The 17,797-nt window shown below is 41.3% G+C and overlaps 1 protein-coding gene and 1 long non-coding RNA gene across 4 annotated transcripts; both read right to left on the bottom strand.

Annotated features, from left to right (window-relative positions):
• Positions 1-884: 884 nt before the first annotated feature.
• LOC144527177 (uncharacterized) lies at positions 885-4,705 on the bottom strand. 3 transcript variants are annotated; one of them, XR_013502796.1, is made up of 4 exons: positions 4,651-4,705; positions 3,489-3,773; positions 1,983-2,080; positions 885-1,855 (listed from the first exon to the last, which is right to left on the bottom strand). It is a non-coding gene; the product is annotated as an uncharacterized LOC144527177 (long non-coding RNA). The 3 variants fall into 3 exon arrangements; XR_013502797.1 differs by having other exon boundaries at positions 3,489-3,769; positions 4,651-4,693; XR_013502795.1 differs by having other exon boundaries at positions 3,489-3,769; positions 4,540-4,678.
• Positions 4,706-5,044: 339 nt separating this feature from the next.
• Positions 5,045-14,257, bottom strand: LOC144527166 (uncharacterized). Its single transcript, XM_078265078.1, is given in 4 exon segments — positions 5,045-5,904; positions 5,906-11,538; positions 11,855-12,014; positions 13,404-14,257. Coding segments are annotated over 4 exon segments (6,654 nt in total). The 5' UTR covers positions 14,079-14,257; the 3' UTR covers positions 5,045-5,718.
• Between the last annotated feature and the right edge of the window lie 3,540 nt (positions 14,258-17,797).

Here is a 17,797-nt window from a genome sequence, read left to right on the forward strand (position 1 = left end):
TGCTGAGTTTTGTTGGTGGCCATAATGTTGTGGCTCTCCTCCCCACAGGGTTTGGGAAACGTTTGATTTTGTATCGTACCGGGTTGCTCTACATCAGGACGTAGACAGCCATACCTCAGCTTCCACGCTTTCCCGAAGGACGAAACACTCCTCAAGTCTTGGGTAAGATTAATAAGGAGTGATGAGGGTCCTTCTTTTAATATTCTCTGGGGCAGCACTTTCGTTTGCAGTTTGCATTTCGATAAGGGGAGCATCTACGTCTCCGAAAGTGGTCGGAAGAGACTTAAAGCCAATACTACACCAACCCGGTTTCCCTGGAATAACGGGGGATGATTAGCCCCGTCGCCGGTCAGTTTTTGACCGTGTTAACACACGCCTAGGAGTAGCGGAGGGCGTTCAGGCTGGTGCTGAGTCTGCGGCGGAAGAGGACGAACAGTCTGCCGCCGGTAATCACGAACCTGCCTCAGACCACAACTATGCCCACGCGGGTGTTGTGGATGTAGTGGATGCTGATGCTGTCGAAACCATCAGGCTACTGGAAGCTAAAGTGAGAGATCTAGAAAGCCAACTAAGGGACCTGTCCTGTACACTTAACATCAACAGGTACTGTGCGACGGACGATGAATTCTGATTCTATACCCGCTTTCCATCTGAGAAAGTGTTTTGGTCGTTTTGGGAATCCATCGCCCCCTCCGCTTCCAGGTTAATCTACTGGAGTAGAGCCCAGAGGACAACTGATGTCATGGCACTGGAGAAACCCAGACCAGGAGACTGCAACTTGTTGACAAACTCTTTCTGTACTGCTGTTGCGTTGTGTCGTGTGTGTGTGTGTGTGTGTGTGTGTGTGTGTGTGTGTGTGTGTGAGAAACAGAGAGATCCTACCATCATTGTTGACTATATTTACTTGGCATTCAGGAGGTATGTGTTCATGTTCTGTATGTGTTGAAATAAAACAGATCAAGTTTATCTTTCATTGCAGTAATTAAGGATTCATTATGCCAAATTCTTTCCACTGTCAGGTCACGTTTTTGGAGCTTACCCACTGCGAGTACCAGGTCTACTCTACTCTACTCGGCCACGGTGCCCCTTCCATTTTCCATTGCAGATTTAGTACTGCCTCATGCCTGAGGCAAGCGTGGCTGGTTGTCATAGCCACGCCGCAGGAAACTGCCGTGACCTAACGCGACTCACACACAAAGGTGTTTTGTTTTTGCAGTGGGATCATACACCCTTGCCTCAGGGCTAGCCCCGAGGTAAGACGCATTAGGGTGAACAACGAATCCAGAAGGGAAGACATTGACATTACACAGGTCACTGTATTGATTTAACACTTCTGGCTCGAGGTCGATACCCCTTTTCATGGCAAGTGTTTGCCGTACCCCCTTCATGATCCTCACTGCGAGAGCCTGAGCAGAGGACTCCCCTCTCAGAGTAAACACTTCACCAAATCTACTGGAAGTTAAACGGGGCTTCCGGACTTCCTTCCACATAGGATTCTCTGACTGCCCACTTGTATGCTCTTCAACTAAACTAGCCAATTCAGAGGTGACTTCTAAACTCTGCAAGTGATAAACCTGGAGGTAACTTGAAACAAACTGTAGGTGTCGTTTAAATGTATAGCCTAACAAGGGGAGTTGTGGGAATGAGGGGGCTTCTGGGTGCTTAATGATTTCTTTGGATTTTTCCTGGGGGGGTACTGATAAAACAGAACGGAACCTTGAGGGACTGGCCCAAAACTTAGAGTCCACTAAAGTTAGGTTGGCCAGGTCACATACGATCTTGCATATTCCAGGTTGAGGCCGAAGGTCTCGCAGTTCATCTCCAACAGACAGCACCGCAGGGTCAGGAAGGGGTCCTACGAAGACAAGTAACAGGAACCATTAATCATTAAATGTTTTACACGTGTCAGTGTCTCTTCTTTTGAACTTGTAGACCATATTTGTATGTCCTAATGAATAAAATGATAAATATACAGCACTTACCTGCGTAGGCTCAATACAGTGTTGATTTGACACTACTGGTGCCTAGGTGCCTTGGGTTTTCTCACCACAAGTTGGTGCCTGGGTTCAGGGCGAATCCCCTGGAGCAAAAAAAAAAAAAAAGAGAATATCAATATTTCTGCACATAAGTCATATTGCAAGTATACATCTATATATACTTAAGTCAGTGTTAGTCACATGTCTAAATACTAGAACTTCAAAAACTATTACTGAGTAGACCATACAGGATGTTTGGCTAGACCTGAGGGATACACACAAAAACAGTGTCATTGGTCGGTGATAGGACTTGAGCTCACTGGTGCACTGGCACACTTTTCTCCCCTGTGAAGCTGTAGTGATGCGTCTGAAATAGGAGTGCAACCACATGATTGCATAACGCCTCTCCAGCAGCACATGAGCAGGAGCATCCATTTAACTGCACCGGTGTAACTGCACACAGCACAATCTAGACATGGAGAACATACTTCAGGGATAGCTTGAATGTTCAAGCTACAGAGTAAAACGCATCTACATTTAAACTACTTTACACAAGGTAAATCATCTCTGACAACACAGTTAACATTTACCACATAAACATCAGTGGATTAAGGAACAAAATATGAGAACAGAGAATCTGCAACAGCAGATATAAAACAGAACATTACAATCTGCAACATCAGATCTGGAGAGAGAGAGAGAGAGAGAGAGAGAGAGAGAGAGGGCGCAGCAACAAGAAACAATAATAATAAAAACACACACACTGAACGCACCTGAACCTGTGCACATCTTAAACAATGCTCTATTCATTAGGCGCTACATATTACGAATTTGAGGTGGGCCTATTGTCTGAGTCCCAACATGTAAATCTGGTTAACATGGTCAGAAAGGTAGGCCTAAGTGTAACAGTCCCATTGATGCAAAAAATACTACGAAAAGCGAGTTAAGCATGTTGTTGTGCATGGATAGAGCATGATTTCAGACTCAGGCCTGGGCATCCTAGCACTGTAACCAGCAGGGTTTGAGGATCCTCGTTTTTCCTCATAGAACAGTAGCAGTTCGCCCTAACTGCCACTTCCATATTAACTAAATCTGACAGTAAGAGAGGGAAAGATTATCACACCATACAGCAAAACGTCTGGGCATTGGTAGCCTATGACAGCCACCCAGCCATATTTAATAATAATTCTCAACTATGGTTCTATCAGTAGCCTGGAGCTTATGTGACATGCTGGCGACATTTACATGTACAGTAGGCAGTGCCTAGCTGCTACCTAGCTATGCTACCCAACATCTTGGGGCTCGTCAGGCAAAGTTTCAGAGCCACTGAGAAACTAAATATGTATTCCTACCAATGATTGTAAATAATATTTTTTTCGATTAATTAAAAAGGATGTTTCATCTGACACATGTATTACACGTATCTGACACATTCATGTGCTATATAAATACACTTGACTTTGACATTCAAGCTAGCTAGCGACAGCGTGTCAGTGGAATTCAAACACTTACCTCTGTAATTGAAAATGAATTTCTCCCAGAAGAACTTGTATGCCTTCCTCAGTTTTGACATTTCTACTTGAGAGTGTTCATTTACAATCCGAACCACATCGTCGTAGGTGACTTCAGGCAGGTTGCGGAGAGACTTGGTCCAGCCATTGTAAAAAGCTAACTGGAAGAGCTGTATCCCCACTCAGAAACGTTATTCCGGTCTTCAATTGTTGCTTGACATAGGCCTATGGAGAGTGGCCAGACTCTCTGTACGAATGAAATGTACGAGAGTCTGGTAGGACCTGGCTAATGAGACAGGAGATTACTGATGTGATTTTTTGTATGAAAGGAAAAAATGCATTACACTTACAAATTGTATGTTAAGGCAATCATCTGCGGTAGCTATACACTTATAACCGGGCTTCAATCACAAACAAGAAAGTTTGTGATTCAAATCTCTCTCCTGCAATGTCATAATGAAGTTCTCACTGAGTCTCTGGGTTTTTAACTAACTCTATGATAAGAGTAAAAACAGTCAGAAAATGAGACATTTGCTTACACATAACACTCAGTTATTCTTGTCAGCATTTGATTTTTTGCACAACATTTTCCCCATTTGAGAAATTCCTCTCGGACTAAAGAAAATCTTACTTAAAATGACATCTACAGTACAGATGATGTCATAAAGTTAACAGCTTAATGTCAGTTTGGCCACTTGGGGGCAGCGGAAACAGGTTGTGAACATATCTATGGTTGTAAACCATGGATGTATTAAGAGAACATGTAAACACGCATACCTTTTAAGTTAATATGGCGAACTAGTTAGCAGGTACATATCCAGTAAATACAGAGCAACAATGGCAATAATTCGGAGTCAAGTCCAAATGTGTCCACCTGATGAATGTAATGTAACGTTTAGTCCAATATTCACTCTCTTTAAGCTCTGACCCCCACTCCCGTGTATTAGCATACATCCCGGGTCACAGCATCAATTTCTCTAACAGATAATTAGCTAACTTAAGCTAACTGCCGATGTTTGGAAAACCCCAGAAGGTAGTGTAACAACACGTACCGCCGTTTCAATGATATTTCCAGAATCCTCAAGTACTCTTCTAACCATCTAGATGACAAGATATTCCGCCCGCTGAATTACAAATATATATGTTTCCAAGTTGTGACTCACTCTGTTTACTATCCAGGTAGCCGGTGGGCCGCCATCTTTGTTTTGATTCGGGAAGTTGCAACTCGGGGAAGTTTTTTTTTTTATGATTCTCGAAATACCTTCAGAGCAAAAGTAGTTGTGTAATTGTTTTTAAACGACCTGGGTTTTTCAAACATTGCTGCTCAATCATCTTTTAGACAAATTGACCCGAACAAAGAGTGACCCAAATAAACGCAACTGTGTTTTATAACAGAAAGCCTGTTACAAACCTGGGGAGTTGAGTTAGAGAGAAGCTGTTTTCTAACAGTTTAAGTAGGCTTTTACAATTACAGTATGAACGCAATCTAAAAAAATGAAACATGGTTTATTGAATATTGAATTAAAATGATTACAGCTAAAAACAAGCTTTGTTAGAAGCTGCCTTATGAATTTAGGAATTTTCTTGTCACAGAATAAACAGTTCTCAATTGGCATACAGTAGTCCTTTGTTAAAACCCTGGGAGAATCCACAGTAATCACTGAACATGCATTGCATAGATTCAGAGTTCTAGAAGAATCCAAACAAGCAATAAAAAATATAACAAGATATCAAATCTGCTTTCCTTGGCAGATACAGTAATTGCTCTGATGTATTGCACTATATTAAATAAGAAACTAATGACTTAGCTACTTGTAATAATATATACAGTGATTTACAGTCAGGAGAATTGAATCAGTAAAAGAAGTTTTAAAAAGTTGTTCATCTGCTGATAATGTTATATTCTCTTTTTGATTTTGTAATTACTTAGGCTACTTACTTAATTATCTCTGTGATGCATCTCAGCCACCACCAAAAACACAGCATTGCAGTTAATGTGTGTAAACGTATAGTTTTGATTTTATTCAAACATAAATAAGAGGCACAACTCTCTTCAATCACCACACATGTCTGTAGGTCTGGTGGGGCTGTAATAAAAGTTTTTGTTCATGATTATTTGAGGAAACACAAAACATTTCTAGCTGCATTACAACAAAATAACCATAGCCAAGACTGACAGCACACGCAGGACCAGTGTCTGTGAATATTTCTATGAAATAAATGTCCTGCTTTTATAGTATGGGGCAGTATTGGCCACATCTCACAGGTAGCGTGTCAAGGGAGTCTTGTGATTGCAGTACACGTCCTCCTCCACTAGATGTCCGTCTTGCCTTTGCCACAGCTGAGGACTCCCCCTCAGGATGCACTTTACTGTCAGTCATTCTAAACTCAACTGATGCAAATGAAGACAGACTACCAATTTTTACTTGCCCAGGTTTTGGACGTATCAATCGTAGGTGACACCCTGAAACCCCTCCCTTTGACACTGCTTGCATTTTTTTTCCCACTTTTGACACTGGAATCATCCAGAAAGGGGTCAGAATCGCTTCCATGTGGCATGTTATAGTAGGTGCACTTTGGTGTTAGAGGCTTCGCCATCTCCTCAAGCTCTGATGAGGATATGGCTTCAAGAGGGTTGTGCTGGGATTTCCAATGCGATGGGGAATCCTTGCTAGTGTTCTCCTGATCTGTATCTATAGATGTGCTATCTAAATGACTGTACATTCCCAGGGAGACTGGAGGTGATTTTCTGATGAGGTGATTCTCCTTGAGCAGCCATCTACCTTGGTCGATCAAAACCCCATCATCTGAGTCTTTTTCTGGGGTGAAAGAAATGCACCGTGTGGACTCTGTGGCAGGTTCGGCATCTGCCTTTTGTGAGCTCGCAGCACTGAAATAAGACAGATCCTCCTTTGAGGCTTTGGCGCCTGAGTCAGAAGAGATCCTCCCTTCACTTTTGAATGGGGCATTTTGCAAAACTTCTGTATTACTCGCAACAGACAGTTTGGAGTTAGCTCGCTCCGCATGTGTTCTCCTGTTAGGGATATCAGTCTTACATCTGCAGAATGGAGAACCCTCTTCTCCACTCTCAGTAACAATATCTACAGACCCCTGAGTTTTATATCCACCGCTCTCCGACGTTTCTGGCCTGTAATCAGACAAATCTGAAGTGCTCGGGCTCGGGAGACACTTTAAGCCGTACAAAACATCCTGTCTACTTTTTAGAATAACAGTTAGTTTTGTTTGTGTAACTCGAGCGTTATCTGGCTCTATCCTGATTTTCCCCTGAGTGTCGTACGTGAATATAAGTGAAGAGGACTGTAGGGCAGAGTTAACAAAGTCAAGTAATTCCTGTGATATTTCCTCTGGATGTTGTAGACTGCTGCTACCTTCCTCGGGAGGCTCCCCTCCCTCATCTGTTTCAAGTTCATTAACAGTGTCTGTTCCATTACCTTTATCATCCTCACACTGACCCTCAGAGGAATATTTGGTTGATGATTCAGTGTTGTGTTCTGCTACCTTTGCGTCTCCATTTGCTTCATCCCAGCTACTCTGCTGCTGCAAATACGAGGCCTCCTCTAGTAGGTTTTTACCATCTGTACTACTAGTAATACTGTCTGCATCATCAGTACCATTTTCTTCCTGTACCTCATCCTTTGATTCTTGCTCTTCATCCTTGTCTAACCCATCATTTGACTCATTACTTTTGTGTTCTTCATCATCTTCCCTCTCCTCTTCATCTAGCATTTGCCCTGTTTTCATATTTTCTTCAACCTCCTCTACAACTTCTTTCTCTTCTTCTGATTCTTCCTCAAGACTATTTACTGTTTTCTCTAGCTCTTTCCTGTTCTCCTCACCCTCGTCATACCTTTCTTCCTCTTCTATATTCTTATCAATGTCATCTTCTTCCTCTTCCTCATCTGTAGTCCCCCTTTCTTTTATTTGTATAACCTCAACGTCCTCACCATCCTCCCCCACCTCTTGTTCGCTCTCTTCTTCCTCCTCATCTTCCTTCTCATTGTCTTCCTCACTAACCACCTCGGTTTTGTCCTCTTCCTCATCTCTTTCCTCAACAACATTTTCTTCATCTTCCTCACCTTTCTCCTCAATAACCTCCTTCGTTTCCTCTTCTTTGTTTTCCACCTCAATACCTTTCTCTGCTTCCTCCTCAACATCTTCAGTAAACGCACCTGTTTCTTGTTCCTGTTCCTCCTCCTCCTCCTCCTCTTCCTCCTCCTCCTCCTCCTCATCCTCCTCCGCTTGTTCAATATCTCCTACTTCCTCTTCTTCATCTGTCTCTCCAATAACCTCATCTGCTTCTTCTTCTTCCTCTTCCTCTTCCCCCTCCTCAACTTCTTCAATACAAGCATCTGCTTCTTGTTCCTTCCCCTCTTCCGCTTCTTCAGTATTCCCTACTTCTTCTCCTTCATCTGTCTCCCCAATAACCTCATCTGCTTCTTCTTCCTCTTTCTCCTCCTCCTCAACTTCTTCAATATTTCCTACTTCTTCTCTTTCATCTGTCTCCCCAACAACCTCATTTGCCTCTTCTTCAATCTCTTCACCTTGCCTCACCTCAGTTCTACATTCCTCCTCCCTTTCTTCTTCATCAACCTCATACTCCCCCTCCTCTGTCTCCTCAACACCCTCTCTCTTATCTGTCTCTTCAACACTATCATCCTCTCTTGCTTGTTGAACTTCTTCATTCATTAATCCCTCCTCTGCTTCTTCTAATTTCTGCCCCTCTTCCTCTTCATCCACTGTCATCTGTCCCTCTGCCCCTCCATCTACTTCCTGAAGAGATCCCTCTTCCTCCTCTACACTTCCCTTTTCCTTTTCTGATTCCTCCTCTCCCTTGACATCCACTTCTGTCACTGCCCCCTCTTCTGCATCTTCCTTTTCTGCCTTTTCAGTCTCTTCACCACAACCATCATCATCATCATCATCATCATCATCATCATCATCATAAACTATCTCTTTTGTATGTCCATCCTCTCTGTCATTCACCACCTCCCTATCCTCTATGTGTTCCCCTTCTTCCTTGTCATTTTCTTTCTCTGTTAAGGGCTCATCTCTTTCTGTCTGGGATATTTCTGATTCTTTATCAGGTTCTTGCTCTGACTCGGTCGTCATCTTGGCCTGTTCAGTATACACAGATTGCATTTTCTTTAAGTTATCTATCTCTCCATTATCATCATCCTGTTTTGTTTGAGTAGTGTCCTCAGCCATGCAGGTAGTGTCAGGCTCAGATGATTGTTTTGTTTCATCGCTGCATTCTTCAACAAATGTTTCCACATCTTCTTCTGAGTCCGATTGGTTTCTTTCAGTTTCTACAAAAGTGCTGTCCTCTACAGGGTAAAAACTTTTAGCTTGTTGGATTGTTGAAGAAATCTCTGCTCTGAGGTCTTGCGGCATATTCAGCTCATCCATCAGCTCGTCAAGATCCTCAAATGCATCACCCCCTTCGGAAAAAAGATCCAGGGCAAATTCTGTTTCTGAAACTTTGGAAGACAGCGGTTCACTGTCAAGCCTTTCCCTCAGAATCTGGAAATCCTTCCAGCGTTCTCTGAACTGAGAAGATGCTCTGCTCTGTATATCCGTCAAACTTGCCCTCAGCTCTTCCTCATCCTTGATGGCAGAAATCTTTTGCAGGGATTCCAACATCAGCATGGCCTCTGAGGGGCTTCTTGATTGGGTGCAGTCTCCCGGCGCAAATCCTGTTAGGTTATCTCGCAGAGTCATCACTGATAACAATGACACAAAGGCTTTACATGACGAGCCCAACACTGACGCCACTTGTGTTGACAAATCAGGAAGGCTATTGGACTTCTCAAGGTTGGATGTTGTGTTGGTTTCAGATGCACTTCTGATGCAGTGAATAGATGAATAAAGTTCCCGTAGGACAGGTTTTATCTTTGCTCTTGAATCCAAAATGTTGGATTTAGATGAAGGTGCTTCATTGTCAGCTGGAACGATGGCCTCTGCAGATTTGTGTGGCTTCAGTCTGTTTTCCTGGTGCACAGGGTCGTCTCTGACACTCGGCATTGAAACACATAAACCTCTCACATATCGTTCATTGTGCAGCAGAGCTGTAGTTTCATGACAATGAGGTACTGATAGACAGGACGCTGATGCCTTGACAGCCTCGCCGGGCGATGGATAATACTCATCCTGATGAGTCTGGCATTCACTGTTTTCATCTGAATCAGAATCACCGCCTATCTGAAACACAATTTTTGTCCGAGGCTCTGATTCAGCTGTGATGGCCTCCTCAATGTATGGCACTGGGTCTGGGCTGACTTTCTCCAACCAATTCTCAACATATTGGTGGATTTCAGAGGGTGAAGGATTGAGAGAGGGCATCGAAAAACTCTCACTCAACTGTAAAGACTGTTTAGGTGATGGTATTCTGTTTCCAGTCATGACTTTGGGCTTGCTAATTGTCTTTTTGTCAGGATCAAGTGATTTTTTGGGTTGTAAAATGTCTGACATGTTCTTCTTCATTTGAGGCCTTCCAGTTGGAGTATTTACATTATGGCCATTATATTTAGCAGCTGCTTTACTCACGTTTTGTCTCTTAGGTGTAGTTATTTTTCTTACTTCCTCTTTCCTGGGCATCTTTTCATCTGTACTCACTTTCTTAATTTGAGGCTTTTCTGCTCCTCTACTCTTTTGACCACTTCTAGCACTTTCTGATGAACTTAAAGCCTTTTTTTCCACACTGGCATTGCTGCTGAGCTTGTCTGGAGATGAATGTTTGCTATTATTTGAGGGGCTTACAATGCTTTCCTTTTGTTTTTTACCTGAGCTGCTTGTTGAAGTTGAACTCTTCTGATTCCAAGCAGGTTTAATCATCTTTTTCTTTGTCTCACGTTTAGTTTTGTCTTTTCTTACCTTCTCCTGTATTTGGGAGTTTGTTGTAGTGATCTCATGTGTTTGGGTTGGCTCTGATGACAATGATAACATCTCCTCTTTCTGTCTTTGTAGTGAGTCAGTTGTGGGTGGCTGCCAGCTAAAATCTACATCACAGTCATTGCTGGGTGAACGCTGCCCTGAGTCAATGGATGGTTTATTTTCTGTCGCTGGAGTGGCACATTGCGAAGGTTCACCATCTACGTTATGTTTATCATTTGCAAAATAGTTGTTGTAGCAGCCTTGACTCCCATAAATATGCATCATGGTCTCTGTAACCTCCATCCCGTTATTCTGTATCTGAAGGACCTCAGCTACTCCTGACGAACTGATAGAGGAGTGGGAGCCTTTGTTGCTCGCCCCTACAGACGCTGTTTTGCGAGGTTTTGGGATTGGCCTTTTGCTGTTGCTGCTGCTGCTGCTGCTGTGTTTGACAACGCAGTATCCTTCAGTTGTCTCACCATCAGGCGTCCTCTCCATGTAGGAATAATGTCCCAGTGTGCTCTTCTGAACCCCTGACTCTCTCACTGTCTTCACACGCTCAACAGACGTCTTCTTCGTAACTTGCCGAGGACCTGGCGTAGGAGTGCATTTGAAACCAGTTTTTGCTTTTCCCAAGGCCGTGGAAGTGGAGCCCTCATATGCTCGCTCGTCGTTAAAGCCGACACCCTTTCCAGCTCCATTTTCATCTTCACTGAAGCTAGAGGAATCTATGGCAACGGCGTTGTTTAAGTCAAGTGAGCTGTTGCCCGACTCAGATATCGAAGCACAAACTGTCCCCTTGCTAAGGCTGGAGCGGCTGAGTGTGGTAGTCCAGTGGAGCATCTCTTCCTCTTTAATGGTCAGACGAACTTTCATCTCCACTGTCATGCTGCCATCTTGATTCACACGGAAAGACTTTTCGATGTCATCGTCCTGAGGTACAATGCCAGCATGATGCTCATTATCTACCTTCCTGGTTCCACGTGTCTCCATTGATTTGTGACGATGGTTGACCTCCGTTTCAAATGATCCGTTGTGGTGAAGCAGGTGGCCGTTTGGGCTTCCATTTCGAGAGTTCTTTATCTGGTTGACAATATATCTCTCTGATGATAAGGAAAAATTCCTTGAGCCTCTTCCACTCGACAAAGATTTGTTGTTCTCTTTGATTTGAGGTGTTTTATGAAAATACAGGTGTTTGTGAAAGAGAGGGGGAGAGACAAAAAGAAGGACATTATAAAAGCTTCATGGAGTATTCATATTGTGTTGGTTAGGACAGATAAAACCATAAATGTCAGTTAGATAATTAACAGTTAGATACCACTAGAAAGGTTGAAAGTGCAAGTTTTCATCCTTTCTTTGTGTTCTTTGCATTTTCAATTACTGGCTATGCTATCCTAAATAATAAGATGAGCACATAGGCATTTTGTATTAGGACTGTCAAAGGTCGATTTACAGTATGAACTAGTTAACACTCACGAGTTCTGGGCTGCAACATAGATGGTTCCACCGTATCCATGTACATTACTTGTCCCATTTGGCCCGCTCCTTGAAAACTGTAGTTTCCTAATCTGAATGGCTCGTTGCCCGCTGCCACAACAACTCCAGAGCACAGGATAAGTCCTGCAAGACTATCGAGCTGAAAGAGGAGCAGAAACACTTTTCATTACACACTAGACACTTTAAATTGGTCACATACAATCACTCACTATATTGGACTCCTAGATACATGTAAACTGAAAAAAAGACTTTCAAGTTGCGTAAAAAAAAATGCTTGACATTTCTTTGGGCCACAAGTTGTCCTAAAACAGACCAGGGATCGCAGATGATAAGGCAGTTCTAGAGGAATAAGATACATTTAAAGGTTTGCATTAACAGGAAGCCTGCTCTCGTGCCTTTAGCAGGAAGCCTGCTCCTGTTAAAGGACACGTGGAAAGAGGGATTAGCCTATCACTAGGGGGTAGAGAACTTGATAGGACCTCTTAGCACTTCTTGGAAGACTTATAATGTGTAAAGTAACAGGGTAAAAGCCTTGATTCCTAATTCCTAAAATACAAGTTACAGTGAAAAGTAAGCCCATAACAGTTGTTTGTTTTAGTTACTTCGGCAGTTTGTGTACATGAATAGAGTATCACCCACTGTTTCAAAGCCTGCTTCAATAAAAGCTCAGTCAGACATTCCACAACTATAAAAATTCATTGTTCCATCAAGTACTTCTTGACGACCTCCAAATCTTGATGCTTCTTTAGACTCTGGGACAAGCGAGTAATTGGAAGTTGAGACTGTTTTGTCAAGAACTGATAAACTCAATGTGTTTTTGTGTGCGTTTATTTGTGTCTGTCTGTCCACAGCTTTCTTCAGCCTTATGGACTATATATACAACTATCCTATTTGTGTAATCCAGACATACATTTGCTTAAAATAGCCTTAAGATCCTTCTATAAAAAGTATATTTAAGGACAACTGTTACAGCAGAGGTACCATGGATTCACACTGCATGGTGCTAATTGGAAAGTAATTTTGGAGTATTTCTTTGTATCAAAATTCACTTTGTTTCTCTTCTTGTAAATTGTAGGAATACTGTTTAAGACTCACCTTGAACTAGGGGGGCGGTAACATAAATATATCCAATCAAAGAAATCACTATAGTAGCTAGTGGGCAGCTAGCAGAGCAAAATCATAGTAGAACAGTTGTGTTTGGATTTCAGCTGGCAAAAACTTTGTTCATATTTTCAAAAGTAGGGGTTGAGGTCTAATATACTATTATTCCTTTCTCTCTCATCCTCCTCCCTATTTAACAAAGTGGATGAGAGAGGTAAAGACTCCTCGCTGAACAGTGTTTTGTCAAACATCGATTTATTTTATTTTTTTACTATTTAAAATGGTGAAAATCGTATTCACTGCAGAGCTGTGTGCAGCACATTGATTCCCTCTGCCCCTCAAGCTGCTTAAAATATTTTCAGGAGGTGCCGTAAATCAGCATTGATCCACAATCATTCTCCATTTTTTTTATTTGCTAATTACTTACTCTTCTGCCATCTGTAGAGAAGATTTTCAGCACTGGGAACTGCAGAATTTGGGAAAGGTAATCCAGTAAAGCATCAAATGTTGGTGCTGTTCTTCTCTGCAACACAATTGTGTGTTTAACAGTGGGATCCCTATTCCTAATGACCACAAGCCTCTTTGGTGTCCGTACTGCCACCCTATCAGTGACCTTTGCTGGTCTGTTGGTGGCGACTTCATTCCTTCTGCCAAACTGGAGTCCTTGACGTTTCCGTCGCCCTGCGCTGAAGGGTCTGGTAGCATTCCACGGTACCTGCCGCCGGTTCACTTCATCTAGGTTAAATGGCTTCACCCTTTTCTGATCAGAACAAACATAAGATCCCCCATCATGCAAGCCATCTAAAGCCTTAACCAGGTGGGTCCCGCGAGGTGTGGTGATGGTCCTCACTCCAAATGGCAGTGGCACTTTTTTGGACAGAGCGTCTAGTAGAGCATCAAATGTCTTGAAGGTGCGGGCATTAATGACCATGCGATGCCCACTGAATTTATAGTCACCACTTTTGTAGAAACATACTCTTTTAGAAGATGAGGGCTCAGAGGTTGGCTGTAAGGGTCGGGAGGGTAACGTCTGCCCACTGCCGGAGGACAATTCCTGAGCAGGCGGCTCCTGGGCCTCCTCCTGGACGGGTGTGTTGCTCATATTCAGGGTTCAAAATTAGCACCATATACCAGCCAAATGCTGGTATAATATGCAAGTGGCTGGTAGATTTGCTTCACTTACCAGCCAAAAAAAATAGTAATTAGTAAAACTCAAAAATTCAGTAACCATTTGTCTGGTAGACAAAAATGTTAATTTTGAACCCTGCTCATATTGTGTGGAGGTGGCTGGAAAGAAAGCAGAAAGAGAGACAGAAAGCTGATCATTTGTTACTGTTCAAATTATGTAAGTTGTGCATTAAATGTGACGCTCCACTTTATCTTTTGAGTGTCAAACAGATTAATAGGTAAGATCGTAGCTCTGATAATAATGTAGAAATGTTGTCTACCTTTCCCTCCCGAGCCCTGTACAAAGACCATACAACCATGTTGGACTTAAAGTCAGTCCAGTTTCTCTCTGATTTGATGAAGCCAACATGTGTAAAGGGGTGCACTTTCTGCTTTTCCTTAAAATGCAGCACTCTAAACACTTATTACACTAAATTAAATCTAAAAAGTAACATTGCTAATAAACAATGCAACAAAGGAACTCCTACAACCTCTTTGCTTTTCTTAAAGAAGAAAAATAATTTAATTAAAGGAGCCCTGAGGCAAAAGGGATTGCCTATTCTTCAGTTTCCCTATAGATTAGTGGCTCTATGATGAGTGTCAAAATATCAATTTACAAATGGATCCATCCTCACCCTCCCATAATCCTGAATGACAAACATTAAACAAATAATATGATCACATTTAGATTCACACTGCTTCTTTTCAAAATAAAATGCACACCAGCTTGTGATAACAAATGGTTGTCTACTGGTGTGGGATGTGATGTTGTATCAAACAAAGGGGCCCTACCCAAATACAGCACTAAACTCTTTTTTTTACAATCACCACGAAAGATCCAGTTAAACAGTGATGAGAAATTTGTGTTAGATTTGTCCATCATCATCTCAAAATGGAGAACACATGAGCACTCGAATCAACACTGTAAGCAGAATACGTTTACTGTGTCATTTAGGAAATAAACTGGAACTAGAAACATGCATGCACAACATTACATTTTTACTGAAGTAACGCCGACATACTGTGTATGGTCAGTGTAAATTACGTGTATACATTGTACGGTAAATTGTAAATTAAATGATTCAATGTACAGTAACATTCTTAAGCTTTTTTCTTAAGCATACAGACTTTCCCAGTGTTTTTACATATGAATATCTTGCAGATTTATATTAATGCAATAAAAGATAATATGGGTGTTGTTGACGTTATAGTCATATAATATTAGTAGGTATAAATACAGCACAGTAGAAGAGAGCATCATTTGTAGACTACATTAAGAGATAACACCTTATGTAAGAGCACAGAGCCTCTGTTGTTTAACCTGTTCTAGCTGTTGCATAACGTATGTAATAATCTACCATAATGGGGAAAATAGTCTGTCTGAAGAACAATGTTTTATAACAGATTCTACATCATTAATGATAAAACAATAACCCACATTGTTACTGTAAACAAGTCCAACTAAATGTAGACAGACTTAGAAAGAGTTACAATACACAACCTGAAACAACAAGTAATCAGACAAATTACACCCTGTAGATACTTACAAAAAATAACTGACTTGTAAACAAACATGTCAAGAGAAATGCAATGAACAAGACTTACTGTATATCTCACATTTCACCTTAATTATAGCGGCTAAACAACAGAAAGTGTGCGTCCGTTATTCCTCCGAGCACTGGTCAAAGCCTCTCAGTAGCATTGGAGGGCTATTTTGGGACTTGTAACATCAGGGCCAATTTGCTTAATCTTTGCTCACACCTAATTAGCATATCAAGATAACAAATTAAGGAAACAGAGGAACTGTATTGCTGCAGACAAAACTTTTCGTAGTATAAGATTCAATCACAACTGGATGGCAATATTGTAGTATTTAAATCTTATTTGGCCAACTGACAGTTTTACATTATGACTAATGATATCCTGTAATTCTCTATAAAAACAATAATAATAAAAATAATAATAAAATGTAACAAAAGCCCTCTCTGCCTCGTCGGCCTTGAATTTCACACTTTTCATTTGCACAAAAAGACAAAGTGAGAAAGTAACGGAGTGAATGAGTACAGTAAAAGGATTAGTGAGCACCAGAATAATCAAAGTAAAGAGGAAATGGTGAAAGTTCATGAAGGTAAAACGATATTAGTACATTTTTACTGCTTCCAACAGATACCACAGGTGGCTAGGACTGTTTCTCATTTGCAAGCAGCCTGCATAATCAGATTTTAGAAGTCTTGGCCTAATAGGGATTAGGTTAAAGATTTTGCGCACTCGCTGACAGCATGAAGCAGAATAGGGTCTTAAGAGAGCACTTTTACCTCACAGCAGGTATTGGAAATCCACCATGAGAACACGCAATGTATCAGGTTTTGCACATGTTGAATATCCTGGTGAATGTAATTAATAAGAAATGTGACCATAATTTTGGAAATACTGCAGCTTTGTATCCAAACTTGGAAGGCCAAACCAGTATATCCAAATATTTGTACCATGTTGTAGATTTTTGTTGAGTGGCTAATGATTTAATTGTATCCGGGGTTAGAGCTGATACTGCAGTTACAAGACACTGGGCCAATTACCAACTGCCTCTGACAAAGTAAAAGCTGCTAATACCTCCCACGCGCACATGCAGTATCCTGGATAATGGAGGAAGGGCCTGTGTAGGTCAAATATATCCAATATATGGAACAGTTCTATTACACCATGTATTCAAAGTGTGGATAAGCATCAAATAAAAGCTTCATGAATACTTTTGCTATTGTGTTACCATTAGTTATTGCAAACTGATGAAACAATGTGAATTTTGGCACAGTATTGTGCCTTTTTGTACTGTATATTGTATATGTTCATTTACTGTAATTAGCAGCACATTGCATGTTTTGCTCAGTTTAATAATCCCAATACTACTGCAGTATTACTACTGCAACATTCAGGCACTAGGTGGTAATGTCACATGTTGATCTGTTTGGATTAGTAAAATCCAAATTAGCGAGTCAAACAGTGCCACATTAATGCAGTAGATCAATAGTGAGCCATCATCGTGGCCTAGCTCCTGCTACTCAAAGGTCACAGGTTTAATCTGCACAACATACTGTACATGTCTTCATCAAGAGCCATAAGTCCTACCAAAGGCCCTTAGGAAGACTAAAACTCTTTCACTGACTGCCAATTACAATAATAATAACAATTAATAAAACAGTAATAACTGTCAACTGCTGCCTGGAGAAAAATTACTATTTGTACACCCTATGTACCTGCAACTGTTTTATTCCAGGAGTGAACATGTCAACAGTGCCAAACAAGTACTGACACAATGTTTCAACAAAAACCTATATCAGTGTTTTTCAACCTTTTTGGCTTAAACCTTAATGATATGACCTAGTCTACCAAAATATTATGTTTAATTTGCATAACTTTTAGAGATCAAATGAGGTAAATTAATATGGTAATTAACAAGAAATAAAGATTAAAATACATACATTTTGTATGGCATGAGTGTTTTTTTTTTTCTGCTTCCCTATCCTGTTAATTGTAGTTGAATGTTAATTGGGATCCCTGTTTGTGACAAAACTAGGGCTGCAACGAATTATTTTTTTCATTATCGATCAATCTGGCAATTATTTTCTTGATAAAGTGGTTGGTGTATATAAAACCATG

This window comes from Sander vitreus, chromosome 12, assembly GCF_031162955.1.
Source record: "Sander vitreus isolate 19-12246 chromosome 12, sanVit1, whole genome shotgun sequence".
Taxonomy (NCBI): Eukaryota; Metazoa; Chordata; class Actinopteri; order Perciformes; family Percidae; genus Sander; species Sander vitreus.